We start from the raw sequence: 16351 nt of genomic DNA, 5'->3' as shown, positions 1-16351 counted from the left end.
TTATGAAGGACTTTGGACCTTATTCTACAGGCAGTGGTGAAACTTGACAAGACAGTTGGTAAATACTCAGCTATCACATATGCCAGAGAATAAGTTGATTCCTTATTTTCCTGATGAAGCTCTGGAACTCTGTTGTTTCTTTGATCTTTATTTTCCACTGTTCTGTTCCATTTGCTCTCTCCCCTCTGCTCAGGGAACTTGACCTCTGGGTCCTTGAACAAGCAAGATATGTTCCTGCCTCAGGGTATTTGCATTTGGTATTCCCTTTCTCTGGCACATTCTTCTCCCAGTTACCCACCTAGCTGGCTTCCTCACTTCCTTCATATCTTTGCTGAATGTACTGAGGCCATCTCTGATCTCCCTATTTAAAACTGACCACCCCCTCCACCCCATAGACACTCTTTCTATCCCCATTTGCTGCTTTACTTTCTCCACAACATTTAACATCATCTGACTTTATTTATTTATTTCCTGTCTTCTCCCTTCTGGAATGTAAGCTCCATGAAAGCACAGATTTGGGCTTTGTTTTATTTACTGCTGAAACCCGTGCACCTAGAACAGTACCTAGCGTATAATAAGTGCTCAATAAGAATTATTCAGTGAATGGATAAACTCATCCAGTTATCTCCCCTACTTCTTATAAGCTAAAGGTTGTTGTCATTTCTGTTTATTTTTTCCTTCCATAATTCAAAAGATTTATCTACCAAATGGCATTTATTTTCCCACAAGATAATATGGTAGCAAGTCTACCATATTAAGTGAAACCCATACAGTTCCTTGGAAAGTACTAAACATGAAATAGCACTATCTAAAGCAAATTTGTCCAACCTGCGGGCCACATGTGGCCAAGAACGGCTTTGAATGTGGCCCAACACAAATTTGTAAACTTTCTTAAAACATGGTGAGATTTTTTTTGTGTGTATATTTTGTTTTGTTTTGTTTTAGCTCATCAACTATTTTTAGTGTTAGTGTATTTTATGTGTGGCCCAAGACAATTCTTCTCCCACTGTGGCTCAGGAAAGCCAAAAGATTGGACACCCCGATCTAAAGTAATGTCAGTACCCAGATGTACATACACATGAACTCCTGTGTCATAAGTCAGAGTGGCATGCATCCGGGCAGGCCCCTGAAAGATGGGTAGGTTTTTGAAAAGTGAGAGAAAAGGGAAGAGTGCTTTTGGCAGGGATAAAATCTGGGTAAAATCACTAAGGTGAGGCTTAAACAACATACTCTGTAGTTAAAAGCCTGCCTGACTCTTTATTATGAGGACAAGATGATCAGGAAGAAATGGTGCAAGTTCAGGAAGGTCTTCTGTACTAGTGTCTCATATGTCAGCAGATAACTTATTGGGCTCCTATGTCCCAGGCACTCTTCTCATTGCTTGGATACTTTAGAGAACAAAGCAGGAAAGTTTTCTGCTTTCTTGGAGCTTACATTCTAGGAGAGGGCCACGCATAATTAATGGAATAGGTTACAAGTTAATTATTTAATATGTTACAAAAGTAGTAAGTGCTGTGAACAAAAAAAAAAAAAAAAAAAGGAAAAGCAAAGGTGAGGCTGGGGAGGGTCCGGGCTTGCAGGGAGCAAGGCACAAGAAGTCTACAGCATTAAGCAGGGCTAGGTCTTCATCGTAGGTTTTGATAACTTTTTTTGTAATTTGTTCTTTTTTTTTAGAGACAAGGCCTCGATCTATCACCCGGGCTGGAGTGCAGTGGTACAATCATAGCCCACTGCAGTCCCACCTCAGCCTTCTGAGTAGCTAGGACTACAGATGCACACCACCATACCCTGATCTTTAAAATTTTTTGTAGAGACAGGTTCTCACGATGTTGCCCAGGCTGGTCTCAAACTCCTGGGCTCAAGCAGTCCTCCCATCCTGGCCTCCCAAAGTGCTGTGGTTATAGGCGTGAGCCACTGTGCAGAGCCTGTAATTATGTTCTTTAAACTTCTAATTTATTTTCTATGTTTGACTGCATTTGCGTCCCAGTGTCCTTGTTTGCTAAATTATGAGAACAGGCAGTTTAATGTAAACTGAGCTTCTAAGACTACTCTACTTCATCCACGAACCATCTTTAAATCTTTAATATTAGCCTTCTTACAGAGTGGTTGTGAGGATCAAGCGATGTAAATTACGTACGTGTCTAGCATAATACAACTCACAGAGAACGTACTTGACAAATATTAGCCCCCCAGCTACAGTTTGAAAACATGCAGTTCTGTGATAATATGTCATGGTTGGATTACTTCTTCATAGATTTTTTTTTCATAATCTCTGGGTTTAAACCCTGTGATATTCTTATTCCCAAATATATTGGAAAAATTCATTTCAACTGTAGGATTTCTTGGTTTGCTCTAGGCTGTGTCTGCCCATGCCGATCGATGTGGTTTACACCTGGGTGAATGGCACAGATCTTGAACTACTAAAGGAACTACAGCAGGTCAGAGAACAGATGGAGGAGGAGCAGAAAGCAATGAGGTAAAACTGATTTTTTTTTTCCCCCACATCAGATGGGTAATGTGGCGATGTAATAAGGTCTGAGGGTGGCACATCTCACACATGAGCATGAAAACCCAATCATCATGCTAATGAACTACAAAAGGATCTAGTAAAACTGATTCTTTTTTTTTTTTTTTTTTTTTTTTTGAGACGGAGTCTCGCTCTGTCGCCCGGGCTGGAGTGCAGTGGCCGGTTCTCAGCTCACTGCAACCTCCGCCTCCCGGGTTTATGCCATTCTCCTGCCTCAGCCTCCGAGTAGCTGGGACTACAGGCGCCCGCCACCTCACCTGGCTAGTTTTTTTTGTGTGTGTTTTTTAGTAGAGACGGGGTTTCACCGTGTTAGCCAGGATAGTCTCGATCTCCTGACCTCGTGATCCGCCCGTCTCGGCCTCCCAAAGTGCTGGGATTACAGGCTTGAGCCACCGCGCCCGGCCATGATTCTTAAAATACAAAACAGGCCAGGCATGGTGGCTCACACCTGTAATCTCAGAACTTTGGGAGGTAGAGATGGGAGGATCACTTGAGGCCAGGAGTTCAAGACCAGCCTGGGCAACATAGTGAGACTTCATCTCTACAAAAAAAAAAAAAAAATTGTTGGGTGTGGTGGCGCACGCCTGCAGTCCCAGCTACTTGGGAGGCTGAGGTGGGAGAATCATTTGAGCTCAGGAGGTTGAGATTGCAGTGAGCCGTGATTGTGCCACTGCCCTCCAACTTGGGTGACAGAGCAAGACCCTCTCTCAAAAAAGAAAAAGAAACAAAACAAAACACATAGTCTGGTGAGTACAAGCAAGCATGCATTAGTGAAGGATAAGTTGATTTTCACAGTGCCATCCAAACAAACTTGCCTCTCAGTTCATGCCATTATGAGATCTTGGCAGTCATCCATCTGGCCTGTGTTTCTTGGTGCCCAAGGAGGACTCAGCCACTTTTGCCAGATACTGGCCTCACTTTGTTAGATGATTTTATGAATGTGGTGCTCTAGTGATGGCTTGTTCTCCAAGGGACTTAAAGACAGAGGACCTCCTCCCCCACTGCCTTGGCTGCCTGCTCACTCATTTTGAGCCCCAGGTGTGGTATCTTCTTGAAATAAGTGTTTATTATGACAGATATCTCCACAGTAAGACAGATTCTTCCCTTGAAAAATATAATAGGCCCACAGACTTGTTTCCATTTGAAAACGGCAGTAAAAGGTATATTCCCTTTATGCCATTTAGTAATAAATTACGGACTATGGAATTAGAAACTTTGGTACTTTTTATTTAATATATGAGATTGGTCATTTTATTTACTTTATCTGGGAAAGATACAGCAGACTTCTGGATAGCCATCAGAGGTAGGAACCTGGCTGATGTAATTCCCCTTTGATTCGTTAGGAGTATTTGTTAGTACCTACTTGTTGACTTCTTTGTGAATGTCAAGAGTGCATCCCAGTGCAGGTCTTTGGCCACCTTATATTGGAGCAAATTCATTTTCTCTTTGTTAGAGGTTATACGACTTTCCCAGTGCATGAAAATGGCTAGCAGCCTGGTACAATGTTTTACTAATAAAATATAAAAGTGTATACTTTAAGCAAACTGTCTTGGTTACAGTGGGAGGTACAGTGTTGTTGGTAATATTTCACTGGAACATATAATTCATTATGCATTTTAAGTGTGGTAAGCATTGTCAGTCCCTCTTACTCACATTTAGGGCTACCACTAGTCCATATGTATGTAATAAACTGTATTTGCTTTTTATTAGAGAAATCCTTGGGAAAAACACAACGGAACCGACTAAGAAGAGGTAAGCATTTTGATTTCCTCTCAAGAATAAAATTGAAGGATAGAAGTGAAATTTCAGATTATTTGTTTTTATTGGGTATTCAGGATTTTGTATTTACTCTATTATCCATATAGTTTTTGACCCCAAATTAGGTACATCTATTAGATGGGAAATTTTGCAGTGCTGAGTGCATAGTTGGTTGAGAGCTCTGGTTATTTTGCTAACCAAAGCTTCACTGCATTGCGGAGGGTTAGAGTCCCAAGATTTCCTTCTCTATAGTTCCCTCCCATTAATCTGTCTTGGTGCATTATTCTCTTGGTCCACTTTCACTCTAACTTCTACCCAGTATTTTCACTTATAAAATTTATGTCCATCATTTACTTATAGGTTCAATATATATGTCCTTATCTTTAAAAGCTGTGAAGCTGTATGTTTTATGTTTAAGAACCTAGGAAGGAGGTTTAGCCCAACAAGAAGAACCAAATATACCTATCTTGACTTGAGTCATTCCTGACTCTGACAGGTCCTTAAAACAAGACTGTCTCACTGACAAGCAATCTCTGTTAATTGTCACCTACCCACTTAACCATCAGACTTTTAAAAATGCTTATTGATAGAGAAGATCCTGAGAATTTCAAGATCCAGAAGTGCCTTCTTTTTTTTTTTTTTTGAGACGGAGTTTGCTCTTGTTGCCCAGGCTGGAGTGCAATGGTGCAATCTCGGCTCACCACAACCTCCGCCTCCCAGGTTCAAGCAATTCTCCTGCCTCAGCCTCCCAAGTAGCTGGGATTACAGGCATGCACCACCACGCCCGGCTAATTTTGTATTTTTAGTAGACACGGGGTTTCTCCATGTTGATCAGGCTGGTCTCAAACTTGCAGCCTCAGGTGATCTGCCCACCTCGGCCTCCCGTAGTACTGGGATTACAGGTGTGAGCCACCGTGCCAGGCCTCAGAAGTGCCTTCTAAGCTATCTTTTTATGTTAATTATATAACTTTATTTATAAGCTATATTAACATTAATCCTGGTTTTTAAATGGTTTTTAAATTATTTAAATAAAAGCAATAGTGCAACACGAAGAAAGATTGAGAAGAAAGTGAAAAGAAAAAACTCACAAAATTTTATAACCCTTATTTAACAACTGTTATATTTATTATTCCCTTTTCATGCATATTTGAGTAGTTGTAGTTTATAATCTTGTGTGCAGTTTTGTATCCTACTTTTTAAACTTTATGTAATTATACATATGTGTCATGTTGATGTATTATCTTCATACTTCATATCTTTCAGTTTTAATAGTTGTATGATATTCCATAAAGTGACTACTGTAATTTACTAAATGTTGGGCATTTCTGTATTTCACTATTGTCAGTATTTCATGATACTTATATTTGGGTCTGTGGCATTTTCTGTGTGTGGGTTTGTTTTTTCTGTTTTGTTTCTCTTCCATACTTGGACTGGACTAGATTCCTGAAAGTAAGGTTACTGAGGAAGAAGGTTATGTATGTTTTTATGGTTCTGAGTAAGTGTATATGTATACATATGCGTATTAGACAAGCATATATGTATATATTACCAACTTGCTTTCCCAAAAGAGTTGGTGTCGTTTGGAGTGATACCAGCAGTATTTAAGAGAAGTAGATTTACTGCACTTGTGCTAATATTGAGTCATCATTTTTTGAGGGGTGCTAATTTAGTAAAGGTGATAGCTCATTGTTTTCTTTTACATTTCTTTATAAAGGAAGTTGAACAATTTTTTATGCTGTTTAACTGGTTATTGGTCCTACTTTGTGAATTTTCTAGCCATGTCCTTTGACCATCCATTTGTTTATTCAGGTAATAGGTTTATTGTAGATATTTCTTAAAATCAGATAGAAATATCTCATAAAAATTTATATTAGAACCTTGTCACAGTTGCTTTTGTTTACATCAATGTAGTGTCATATCCAATGCATTTAGTTGTTTTCTAACTGGAATTGGTAACTTGTATCTGGTAACATGACACTCTATTAACCAGAATCTACCTCCTTCCTAATCTGCCCAATAATGGGCTTTATTGAAATTATGAATAATCTTTAAAAAATGATAGTAATGAAGTGCTTAATTTCATGTGCACTTTGGAGTTAGTATATATTGGTGGGAGTCTTATTAATGGGAGTTTGGAAGCTCTATCTTTAGAGTTGGATTGAACAATTTTATATCATACTTGCGAACTTAATTTTTGTATCCATGAGATAAAAGTCTTCATTTGTTAAAATACTATGATTTTTTGATGGGCTATAAAAAATCTGAAAAATTCAGTAGTATGACAAGCTTCTCATTGTTGACTGCATTTCAAGAATGTAGCTGTGAACATGTTGGTGTTTCTTTCCAGTGAGAAGCAGTTAGAGTGTTTGCTGACGCACTGCATCAAGGTGCCCATGCTTGTCCTGGACCCAGCCCTGCCAGCCAGCATCACCCTGAAGGACCTGCCATCTCTTTATCCTTCTTTTCGTTCTGCCAGTGACATATTCAATGTTGCAAAACCAAAAAACCCTTCTACTAATGTCTCAGTTGTTGTTTTTGACAGTACTAAGGATGGTAAGATCTTTTATGGATATTTTAAAATCATACTATCATTGGATGTTTGAATAACAAAATTCTGAGTGGAATAGAAACAATTTATTCTTAAGTGTCTGATAAACTTTTCTAAAAATGCACAAAGAGAAGCAAAAGAGCTGCCATTGTATTTTGGCCTAACCTCAAAAAGGGATTGCTGCATATATTTTACTCTTGTGTAATACACATACCTTTCTGTGCTGTGATGAGGACCTTCAATCTGACATCACAATTACCTTGTTCTCTTGGCTATGAGTTATTCTAGAGGCAATTTTTCTACTATATAACTCCTCTACGAGGTTGCATTCTGCAGTTTGGACAGAACATACCTGGAGTATTCATTCTGAGATATATGAACTGAATGTTTGTGTTTCCTCCAAAATTTGTATGTTGAAATCATAACCCCCAGCATGATGGTATTTGGAGGTGGAGCCTTTGATGGGATTAGTGCCCTTATAAAAGAGATCCTTGGTTGGGCATAGTGGCTCATACCTGTAATCCCAGCAATTTTGGGAAACTAAGGAGGATTGCTTGAGCCTAAGGAGTTCAAGACCAGCCTGGGCAACATAGTGATAACCTGTCTCTACCAAACAATAACAACAACAAGAACAACAAAAACAAAAACACAGCTGGACATGGTGGTATGTGCCTGTCGTCCTAGCTACTTGGGAGGCTAAGGCAGGAGGATCACTTGAGCCCAGGAATTCAAGGCTGAGCGGTTCTCCAGCCTGGACAGTAGAGTGAGGCCTTGCCTCAAAATAATAAATAATAGCAGAAGAGACTCCAGAGAGCTCCCTCTGCTCTCCACCATGTGACGTTATGAGAAGATGCCCTCTGCAGCCTAGAAGAGTACCCTCACCAAAACCCAAGCGTGCTGGCAATCTGATCTCAGACTTTGGCCACCAGAACTGTGATAAACAAATTTCTCTTGTTTATAAGACAACAGATGATTTGGGCAGATAATGGAATTAAAATGGTAATTCCTGGCATAAAACTGCACACACATCCTTAGAGATCCCATTCTCCCACTTGGCCAGTGCACTGCTGAGCCCATAACCTGCATCTTCTGCTCTAGCCTCTTGTCTGACTCATTCCTCCTCTGCATGGATTGTCTCTGTTTGGAAGGTCTGTGGTTTTTATGTGTAAAATGAAAGCTGTCATGTTCCCTTTCCAACACCAAGTCTAGTTCTGTAGCTCCCATTCTGCTAGTGTCATACCTCCCAGCTTAAATCTTTGGAACCATCTCTGACCCCTTCTTACCTTTTACATCTATAACTAATAATTAACTTCATCTTATGACTTGCTTTTCTTTTTTTGCACATGATTCTTAGGTTCTTACATTACTTATTTCCTCCACACCAGACTGAATTCACTCAGACTCCAGTAATGAGACTCCTGCTCTGTCTGTGTAAAGTCCATCTCAGTCTGTCTGGCACACAGGTCTCAAATAAACCTGAAAACCTTGATTTTATGGGTTCACTGCCTTTATGAAAAGAATAATATAGCAGTATATGTTTGCTTTTCACATGGATACAAACTTCTCTTCCTGGTGTTTGGGATTCAGCTTTAATTGCTTTGATTTTGTCAGTTGATCCCCACATCCCTGCCCTCCCCACATCATGTTGCAGCTGTCAGTGTCTTCACACATGTGGTGCTAGGCCTTGTGTCCCGCTGCCTGTCCCCTTCTCCTTCCCTTTCCGTCCATCCCCTGCTTCATTCAGCCCCACTTTAAGCCCTGTGTCCTTCATGAAGCTCCCAAACTAATATATTCATAATGATTTTATTTTTATTTTTACTTTTCTACATTTCTATAATACTTACAATCTAACTCATAACTTAGGTTTGATTGCACAGGGGTTTATGGTTTTTCTCATGGAATTTTTTTTGTTGAACAGAAAACTTACCACTCACCAGTTTATGTCCCGATCAGTGCCTAACAGTGCTCGCTCCCTGATACTTAACAAGTTATTTTTAGTTTGAGGTTGGGTGTGGTGGCTCACGCCTGTAATCTCAGCACTTTGGAAGGCCAAGGTGGGCAGATTGCTTGAGCTCAGAAGTTCAAAACCAGCCTTGGTAACATGGCAAAACCCTGTCTCTACAAAAAATCCAAAAATTAGTCTGGCATGATGGCATGCACCTGTAATCCCAGCTACTTGGGAGACTGAGATGGGAGGATTGCTTGAGCCTGGGAGGTTGAGGCTACAGTGAGCAGAGATTGTACCACTGATCTCCATCCAGCCTGTGCAAGAGTGAGACTGTCTGAAAAAAAAAAAAAAGTTATTTTTAGTATGAAAGGAAATGTTAACCTTTCCAAGTATAAATATATCCCCCTACACTCTATAGATCCTGAACTGATTTGTACCTCAGCACTCACATATTCCAACTGCAGCCTGGAGCGGGGTCTACTTAGCAAAGTAGTTTTCCAGTCAAGCTTACACTTTCTGATTTATAGCAAACAGATTTCCTCCAGTGGCAGTTCATTTTACCTCTAGACTAAACTGACTTTCAAAAGGAGCCACAAACTGCTTCCTTATAACTTTCTCACATAGGTTAAAGTTGTACCTCCTATGGTCACACAGAACTCATGTAATCCCTCTCCCTTGGGACATTTTATTTTCCTTTCTTTGGCTGTCTCTCAGGGACTTGTGAGTGTCCCAGTTTGCTCTTCTCAGATTACTTCTAAAATGTGTCAATGGGAAGTGAACATTCTATTTTAGTGTGGTTCCGTCTTGGCAGGAAGAGCAGGACTGTCCATTTAACAAGTGCTTATTAAGTGCCTGCTGTGTGCCAGGTACTGTTGCCTGTACTGAAGATAGAGCAGGGAACAGATGGACAAAAATCTCTGCCCTTATCTTGAGTTTACATCTTGGTGGAGGGAGTCAGACGGTAAACGCGATAAATAAGTAGATTACATAGTTTGTAGAAGATAATTCTGTGGGAAAAAAAAACAACAAGCAGGGGCAGCAGCAGAGAAGTGTCAGCCAGGGCAGGGGGATTGCAATTCTAATTTGGATGGTAGGGACATTCCTCACTCAGAAGGTGACTTTTGAGTGGAAATGTGAAGAAGGTGAGGTAGTCAGCAACGTGACTATCTGGGGAAAGAGTGATCTGAGTAAGTAGAATAGCCATTGCAAAGGCCCTGAAGCAGGCGTATATCTGGCATGTTTGAAGAAAAGCAAGGAGGCCAGTGTGGCTGGAATGGAGTGAACAAGACAGAGACAGACAGTAGATGAACCTAAAGAAGTAAGCGGGGGACCAAATGGCATAGGCCTTGGTACCCATAACAAGGATCTGCCTTTAACTTGGAGTGGGATGAGGAATCACCAGAGGGTTTTGAGTGGAAATGTAATGTGATCTGACTTATATACATTCCAGAGGGATCAGTCTGGCTTCTTTGGTGGAAATAGACTGAGGAGGGGCAAAAGTTGTGATAATTCAGACAAGAGGGAAGGTTGCTTAGACCAGGGAGGTGCAGTGAAGGTAAGAAGGGGTTGGATTCTGGACAATTTGAAGGTCAACCCAACAGGGTTTCCTAATGACTCGGTGTTGGAGAACATCATCACCTTTTTTATTCTTATTTGATGTACTTTACTTCTGTTTAAAAACACAAAAATGTGATGGAAATTCAGTATGGCCACAGCACATTGTTGACTCATACTGAACTCACTGTTGAGTAAAATTTATCTTTAAAAAAAAAACACAAAAAACAAAAACTTACATGCTCTAATGCTCAAATACCTATTTTAGTTTATGCTCCTATAGTTGGTTTTGGTACCAAGTTATAAAGGTTTTACTTCATAGGAGATTTTGTTTTGCCAGATTTGACTCATTGCTCCAAATAGTCACAAATCTGGGGAATCCATAGTCTCTTATCCAGGACAATAGCTTCTCTGCCATCTTCATATGAATCTACACATTTCACAAGCATGCCTTCTGTACTTCCAATACATTGATAGAAGGTTCAGCAAGACGGGACCTGTGAGTAATCTCCTAAACCTCCCTCTAGGTTGATTGCGGCTTTGTTATCTCACCTCTTTGGTAGAATTGGTTAAGTTCTAGCCCACCTGAGCACCAAGCCTGTACATCTTTGTTATATCCATGAAGATGACATGAGATGCTCTTAGCTACTTTGCTGAGATTACAAATATATATACCAGGTCTGTTAGGTAGAATTCATCATGTCAATGGAAAGAGAGAGAGAAAAGTTTATCTGATAAAGTTGTAATGAGCTCATACTCTTAACAGCCAGTGCTTCCTTTTAAGATAAACAGTGTATTATGAGGGCTTTCTTTTCTCCCGTGCTCACTGACTATATTGTTGTGTTTCAGTTTTTGAGACCAGGTCTCACTCTGTCCCCAGGCTAGGGTGCAGTGGCATGATCATGGCTCACCACAGCCCCAACTCCCGGGCTCAGATGATCCTCCCATCTCAGCCTCCTGAGTAGCTGGGACTATAGGTGCACACCACCGCCACCGCCACCACCACCACCACCACCACCACACTGGGCTAGTTTTTGTGTTTTTTGTTTGTTTGTTTGTTGTAAAGACAGGGTTTTGCCATGTTGCCCAGGCTGATCTAGAACTTACGGGCTCAAGTGATACTCCTGCCTCAGCCTGCCAAAGTGCTGGGATTACAGGCATGAGCTACTGTGCCTTGTAACTCTAGTACACTTGAGACTCATGCCCAGGATTGACATCTCATCTCGTCAGACTGTAATTTGGAGAACCTGCCTTCTTTGTTTATCTTGAAGATCAGAATTGGAGCTTTCTGACCTCTCTTCTGTTTTCCACAATCCCTGAATGTCAGCAGCGAGTTTGCTGATCTCACTTGTCCTCATCACTAACTCTCTCCCAGTCGGGCTGTATCACCCCCAATCCCTACCCCGACTTACGATGCTCTGTTCAGCAGCACCCAATGAATTTTAGGGATTCATTATGAGAAAACTGTGCCTCTTAAGGAACCACAAGATCCATAGTAGCCCCCTGCTGTTAACATACATGCCACTGCCTGGCATTCAAAGGCCCCCTTTGGTTACCCTTGTTTCCTAGTACTCACCACTCCCAAATATTTTACTCTAGTCAAACAATTCTTTTATTCCCCCATCTTTGCACATACATCTGTGATTTCTATCATCCTATCATTTCCTTCTTCGCATTCTAGCTTAAATTTGCTTCCATGAAGCATTCCCTTTGTGTCAATCACTTATAGTATGGTGAAATTTAACATTTCAATGTACACTGATTTACACTCTTCCCCTTTTGTTGAATGGGCTAATTTTGTCTCCTTCAGCTTCCTTTTTTTGACCATATGTTATGCTGCTTTAATAGGTCTCAGAATGTTTTCACAATGTTCTGCCAGACACCATAGTTAAGTATTCATTAAAAATGTGCTTGTTTATTGTATTCTTGGTTGTAGTTGAAGATGCCCACTCTGGACTGCTTAAAGGAAACAACAGACAGACAGTATGGAGGGGCTACTTGGTATGTTATTTTAAATTAAATTGCATTTTACAATAGACTGGAATAAAATATGAATAATAAAGCTGTTTTCTTTGAGAATCTTTTAATGTTTATTTTTTGTCTAAGGGTAGCTTACTAATATTAATGACTATTGATTCAAGTAATCCTAAAAGTCATATTTTGAAGCTTGTGTTGTGATGCAATAGATCTTTATTAGTTTTCTCAGCTATAGGTTTTCACCAGCCTCGTGATGTGGAAAATGAGTTGTGTTTTTCCCCTTATTTTAGACAACAGATAAAGAAGTCCCTGGATTAGTGCTAATGCAAGATTTGGCTTTTCTGAGTGGATTTCCACCTACATTCAAGGAAACAAATCAACTAAAAACAAAATTGCCAGAAAATCTTTCCTCTAAAATCAAACTGGTAAGAACATAGAAAATAGAGCAGTTAGCCTGGCACATTCTCATTTAATGTGTGATTCTTGTGGTCCCTTTTTTTCTCAAAGTTTAGCTGATAAACATAAGAAGCAAAGAGGGATTCTGTTCTGCCAGAAGAGCCTCATTCCTTACTTTTAATTTGGGCAAAAATCTAAGAGTCTTATTTCGTTTGCTTTTTTCCTAGATAGAGCAGGATTCATTTGTTTAACAGATGAGCTCCTACAATGTCTTAGGTGACATTACAGCTGCTGGGGATGCAGCAGTGGACAAAACAGACAAAGGCCCGGATGGAACTTAGGGTGTGAACAATGGAAGCATGGGAGGAGGAGATGAGGGGAAGTCATAAATGTCATCAATGCACACAGCCTGTTGTTTACCCAAAGCTTTCACTCTTAAAGGTAGTGTGCTTCAGATATATGGAACATTTGCTAATGAGAACCATTCATTAGTAGCTAATTGAGGGACAAATGTATTTGAAAGTTACACTTATTAGCTCTTGAGACTTGACCATTGATGCCATTTGTTAAGGTGGACTCTGGAGGCTGGCCTGGGACATGCCTTTTCCTTAACATGTATTGTTTTCAGAGCCTTTGTCTGATTGACTTAGGACATAGTCCATGTAGGTGTTCTCTCTATTTGACCTTACGTCAAGATGCCTGTTATTCTGTCAGAAGTGTTTCAGGTTGTAAATCGTGAATGTCTCATCTCTTAGAGTAGACAGCATAAAATCCTTGCCTCAGAATTTGTGAGGTTCTAGTTGTCTTGATTTTATAAAGAAATGCTCTTTGAGTTCTGCCCCTGGGTTTAGCTTACCTGATTCTGACTTCCTCCTGTTGTATGTCATTTAACAATTTTGAGGGTGAAAGGCTGAAGATGGAGTAGTGGTGGAGGAGCTGTGATTAGAGGTGACTAGAGAGGGGTTTTTGCTTAGTTCCTGCCTTAACCACGTTTTATATGGACCTCCCCAACGAAGTTCTTTTTAACTTGTTTCTCCCTACCCCAGACCAAGTGTTTTACTGTTTTGTGATACATTGTATTATCCTTGTAATACAATGGTAATTTGAATAACCACTTACGAAGTTTTTACTTTTTTCGTATTTTTCTTCGTAACTTTTTTTTTTTTTTTCTTTTTTAAGAGACAGTCTCACTCCATCCATCACCCTGGCTGGAGTGCAGTGGTGAGATCTGGGCACACTGCAACCTCTGCCTCCCGGGTTCAAACGATTCTCTTGCCTCAGCCTCAAAATGGCTGGGATTACAGGCATGCACCACCATGCCTGGCTAATTTTTGTATTTTAAGTAGAGAGGGTGTTTCACCATGTTGGCCAGGCTGGTCTCCAACTCCTGACCTCAGGTAATCCAACCACCTCAGCCTCCCAAAGTGCTAGGATTACAAGCATGAGCCACCATTCCTTGCCCTTCATGACTTTCTTTATTGTACTTTGAAATACTGTAATGCCTGGCTATATTAGAGTTGAATTTGTTCTTAACTGCAGTTATTTTAGAATAGATAATACATTTGTCCTTCCTCTGAGTTATTTTTAGTACTGATTTGGGCAGATAAAACCATGGATTAACTTTCATTTCAACCAATGTTTATTTATTTGACTTCTTGGCTTCCTAGTTATTAGTTCTAGAATTATAGACACATATATATCTGTACTTTTGACCACCAGTTCAACTTGCTGATGTAGATAGAATGGCATTCTTGATTCTGTTTATATAATTTCAATATAATAAATGCTGAAAAGAAAGAAGGTTCATTCCACTTCTCCACACTCCACTCCATTTGAATATCCCACATCACTTGGCCTGCTGCCACTGCCCACTAGTGCGGACTGCTCTCATGCGTCTACTGGTGGATGGGTGTGTGCTGCCAGAGAATGCCAGTCCCAAGTCATGGTTGACACTTCAGCAAATTATTTTTGGGTGGCGTGTGTGGTATAAGCAGGTCGAGGTAGAGTAGGGTAGCAACTTGAATTGGACAAGGAGAACCAGCAGCCTCCAGGCATGGTGAGACCCCTTTCCACAGTTCACTCACCAAGTTGGAGATTTTTTTGGATTTTCAGAGTTGTCTTTGTGGGGGCCAACACCTCTCAGAGCATCAAGCTCATCATACATAATGTTCCTTGAAGGTTGTTTTCATGATTCCGACAGCTGTGATCAACTTCAGGTACTAGGACTTAAGATTTTTAGAGACTAGAGAGAAAATGAGAAAGAGGAAGAAGAGAAGCAGTGTCAGCATTAGAGTCCAGGCCTCAAGTGACTTGCTTTCCTTAGGCTCTGCTTCCTGATTATGTTATGAGTACTCTGAGAATGAAGTTTCCTATCATTGGGTTCCCAAACAAACAAAACACCTTTTGTGTGTATGATGAGCTCCAAATAAGAGTTTATACAGAGTGCCATGAGAACATCTGGGCTTTAGGTGTACTTGGGGTCAAGGCAGGGTTTGCATAATAGAAGCATTTTAGCTGGGCCCTAAACAGAGCAGCCATTCTCCCAGCAGAGAAGGGAGCAGAAGAGACCATTCTATGTAGAGAGAACAGCCTGAGCAAAAGGGTTGGAGGCCTGAATGTAAATGGTATTTTCAGGGAACCAAGGCAATGGTTTCTAGCACAGGCAGGGATTTTGGTGAGGATGAGATTGTAAAGACAGGTTGAGAAACGTCTTTGTTAAGAAGCCTAGATTTTTTCCTGAAGGCAGGGTGAGGACACAGTCTGATCTGCTTCTAAAGAACATAACAGGGAAAGGTGTGGTAGGAAAACCAGTTCAGCTGCTGCTGCCATAGCTCAGCAAGACATTCCCATGCAGTAAGTGCCTTGGCAGTGGGATGCCAACAATGGAAATGATTCCAGAAGCATCTAAGAGAGACACTCAGCATCAATTGGTGAACTACAAGCTATTCAGAAGGAGGAAGGGGAGAATGAAAGGGAAAGTGGACCTTTCTGGTGAAGATGGAAGTTATGGAATTAACCACACTCAGAGCTTCAGTGGCAGAAGCAAATGTCTTTTGGAAGGAGACCCAGAGGTCAGTTTCGGATGTGTTGCATTAGGGGTGTATGTGGCATGTCAGAGGAGAGGGCTGTTAGGATTGGACTTCAAGACTTGAACCATTGAACCACTTTGCCCTTCCAGGTTCCCCCAGGAGGCCTTTGCCAAGGCCTGTGGCCCTGGAGCCACGTAGGGCTCAGCTCAGCTCTGTCCCACAGATTCTCACTAGGCCACGGGTGTCTCAGGACAGGTACGGCCCTATTCACCTTTTTACCCTTAGTGATTACTTGGCACTTAGGGGGCTGCTTAAGGAATGAGCCAGGTGCAACGATGTCTTGGGATATACAGGGAAACATTTTCAGCAGTGTGATTATTCATAGGGGTCACTCTAGGCACAGAAATGTGTCTTTGTACATTGTTGTATATACACAACTAGGCCTTTGTCATCCTGTTTAGAACAAAACCTGAAGTTGTTTGTTTTTTTTCCTGAGGCAGGAATGTGGGACTTGAAAATAGTTTCATTTGTAAGGTAATGGATTTGAATTCATAAACTCTTTTGACTGTAGTCTTATAAATCAGTCTTTTCTACAAGAGGCTTTCTAATTTGAG

The 16351-nt window shown here is 40.7% G+C and overlaps 1 protein-coding gene across 1 annotated transcript in view; it reads left to right on the top strand.

The window, feature by feature from the left end:
- The window catches only part of GNPTAB (N-acetylglucosamine-1-phosphate transferase subunits alpha and beta), a 77105-nt gene that overhangs the window by 38013 nt on the left and 22741 nt on the right, over positions 1-16351 (top strand). Inside the window, exons 3-7 of the mRNA XM_017893462.1 lie at positions 2357-2476; positions 4238-4279; positions 6633-6838; positions 12272-12336; positions 12603-12737. Coding sequence (XP_017748951.1) covers positions 2357-2476; positions 4238-4279; positions 6633-6838; positions 12272-12336; positions 12603-12737 — 568 coding nt within the window. The remainder of the gene's footprint in view (positions 1-2356; positions 2477-4237; positions 4280-6632; positions 6839-12271; positions 12337-12602; positions 12738-16351) is intronic.

The sequence above is a fragment of the Rhinopithecus bieti genome, unplaced genomic scaffold, assembly GCF_001698545.2.
Source record: "Rhinopithecus bieti isolate Rb0 unplaced genomic scaffold, ASM169854v2 scaffold_23898, whole genome shotgun sequence".
In the NCBI taxonomy this organism is placed as follows: domain Eukaryota; kingdom Metazoa; phylum Chordata; class Mammalia; order Primates; family Cercopithecidae; genus Rhinopithecus; species Rhinopithecus bieti.
This window is presented reverse-complemented; position numbering and strand designations above follow the sequence as displayed.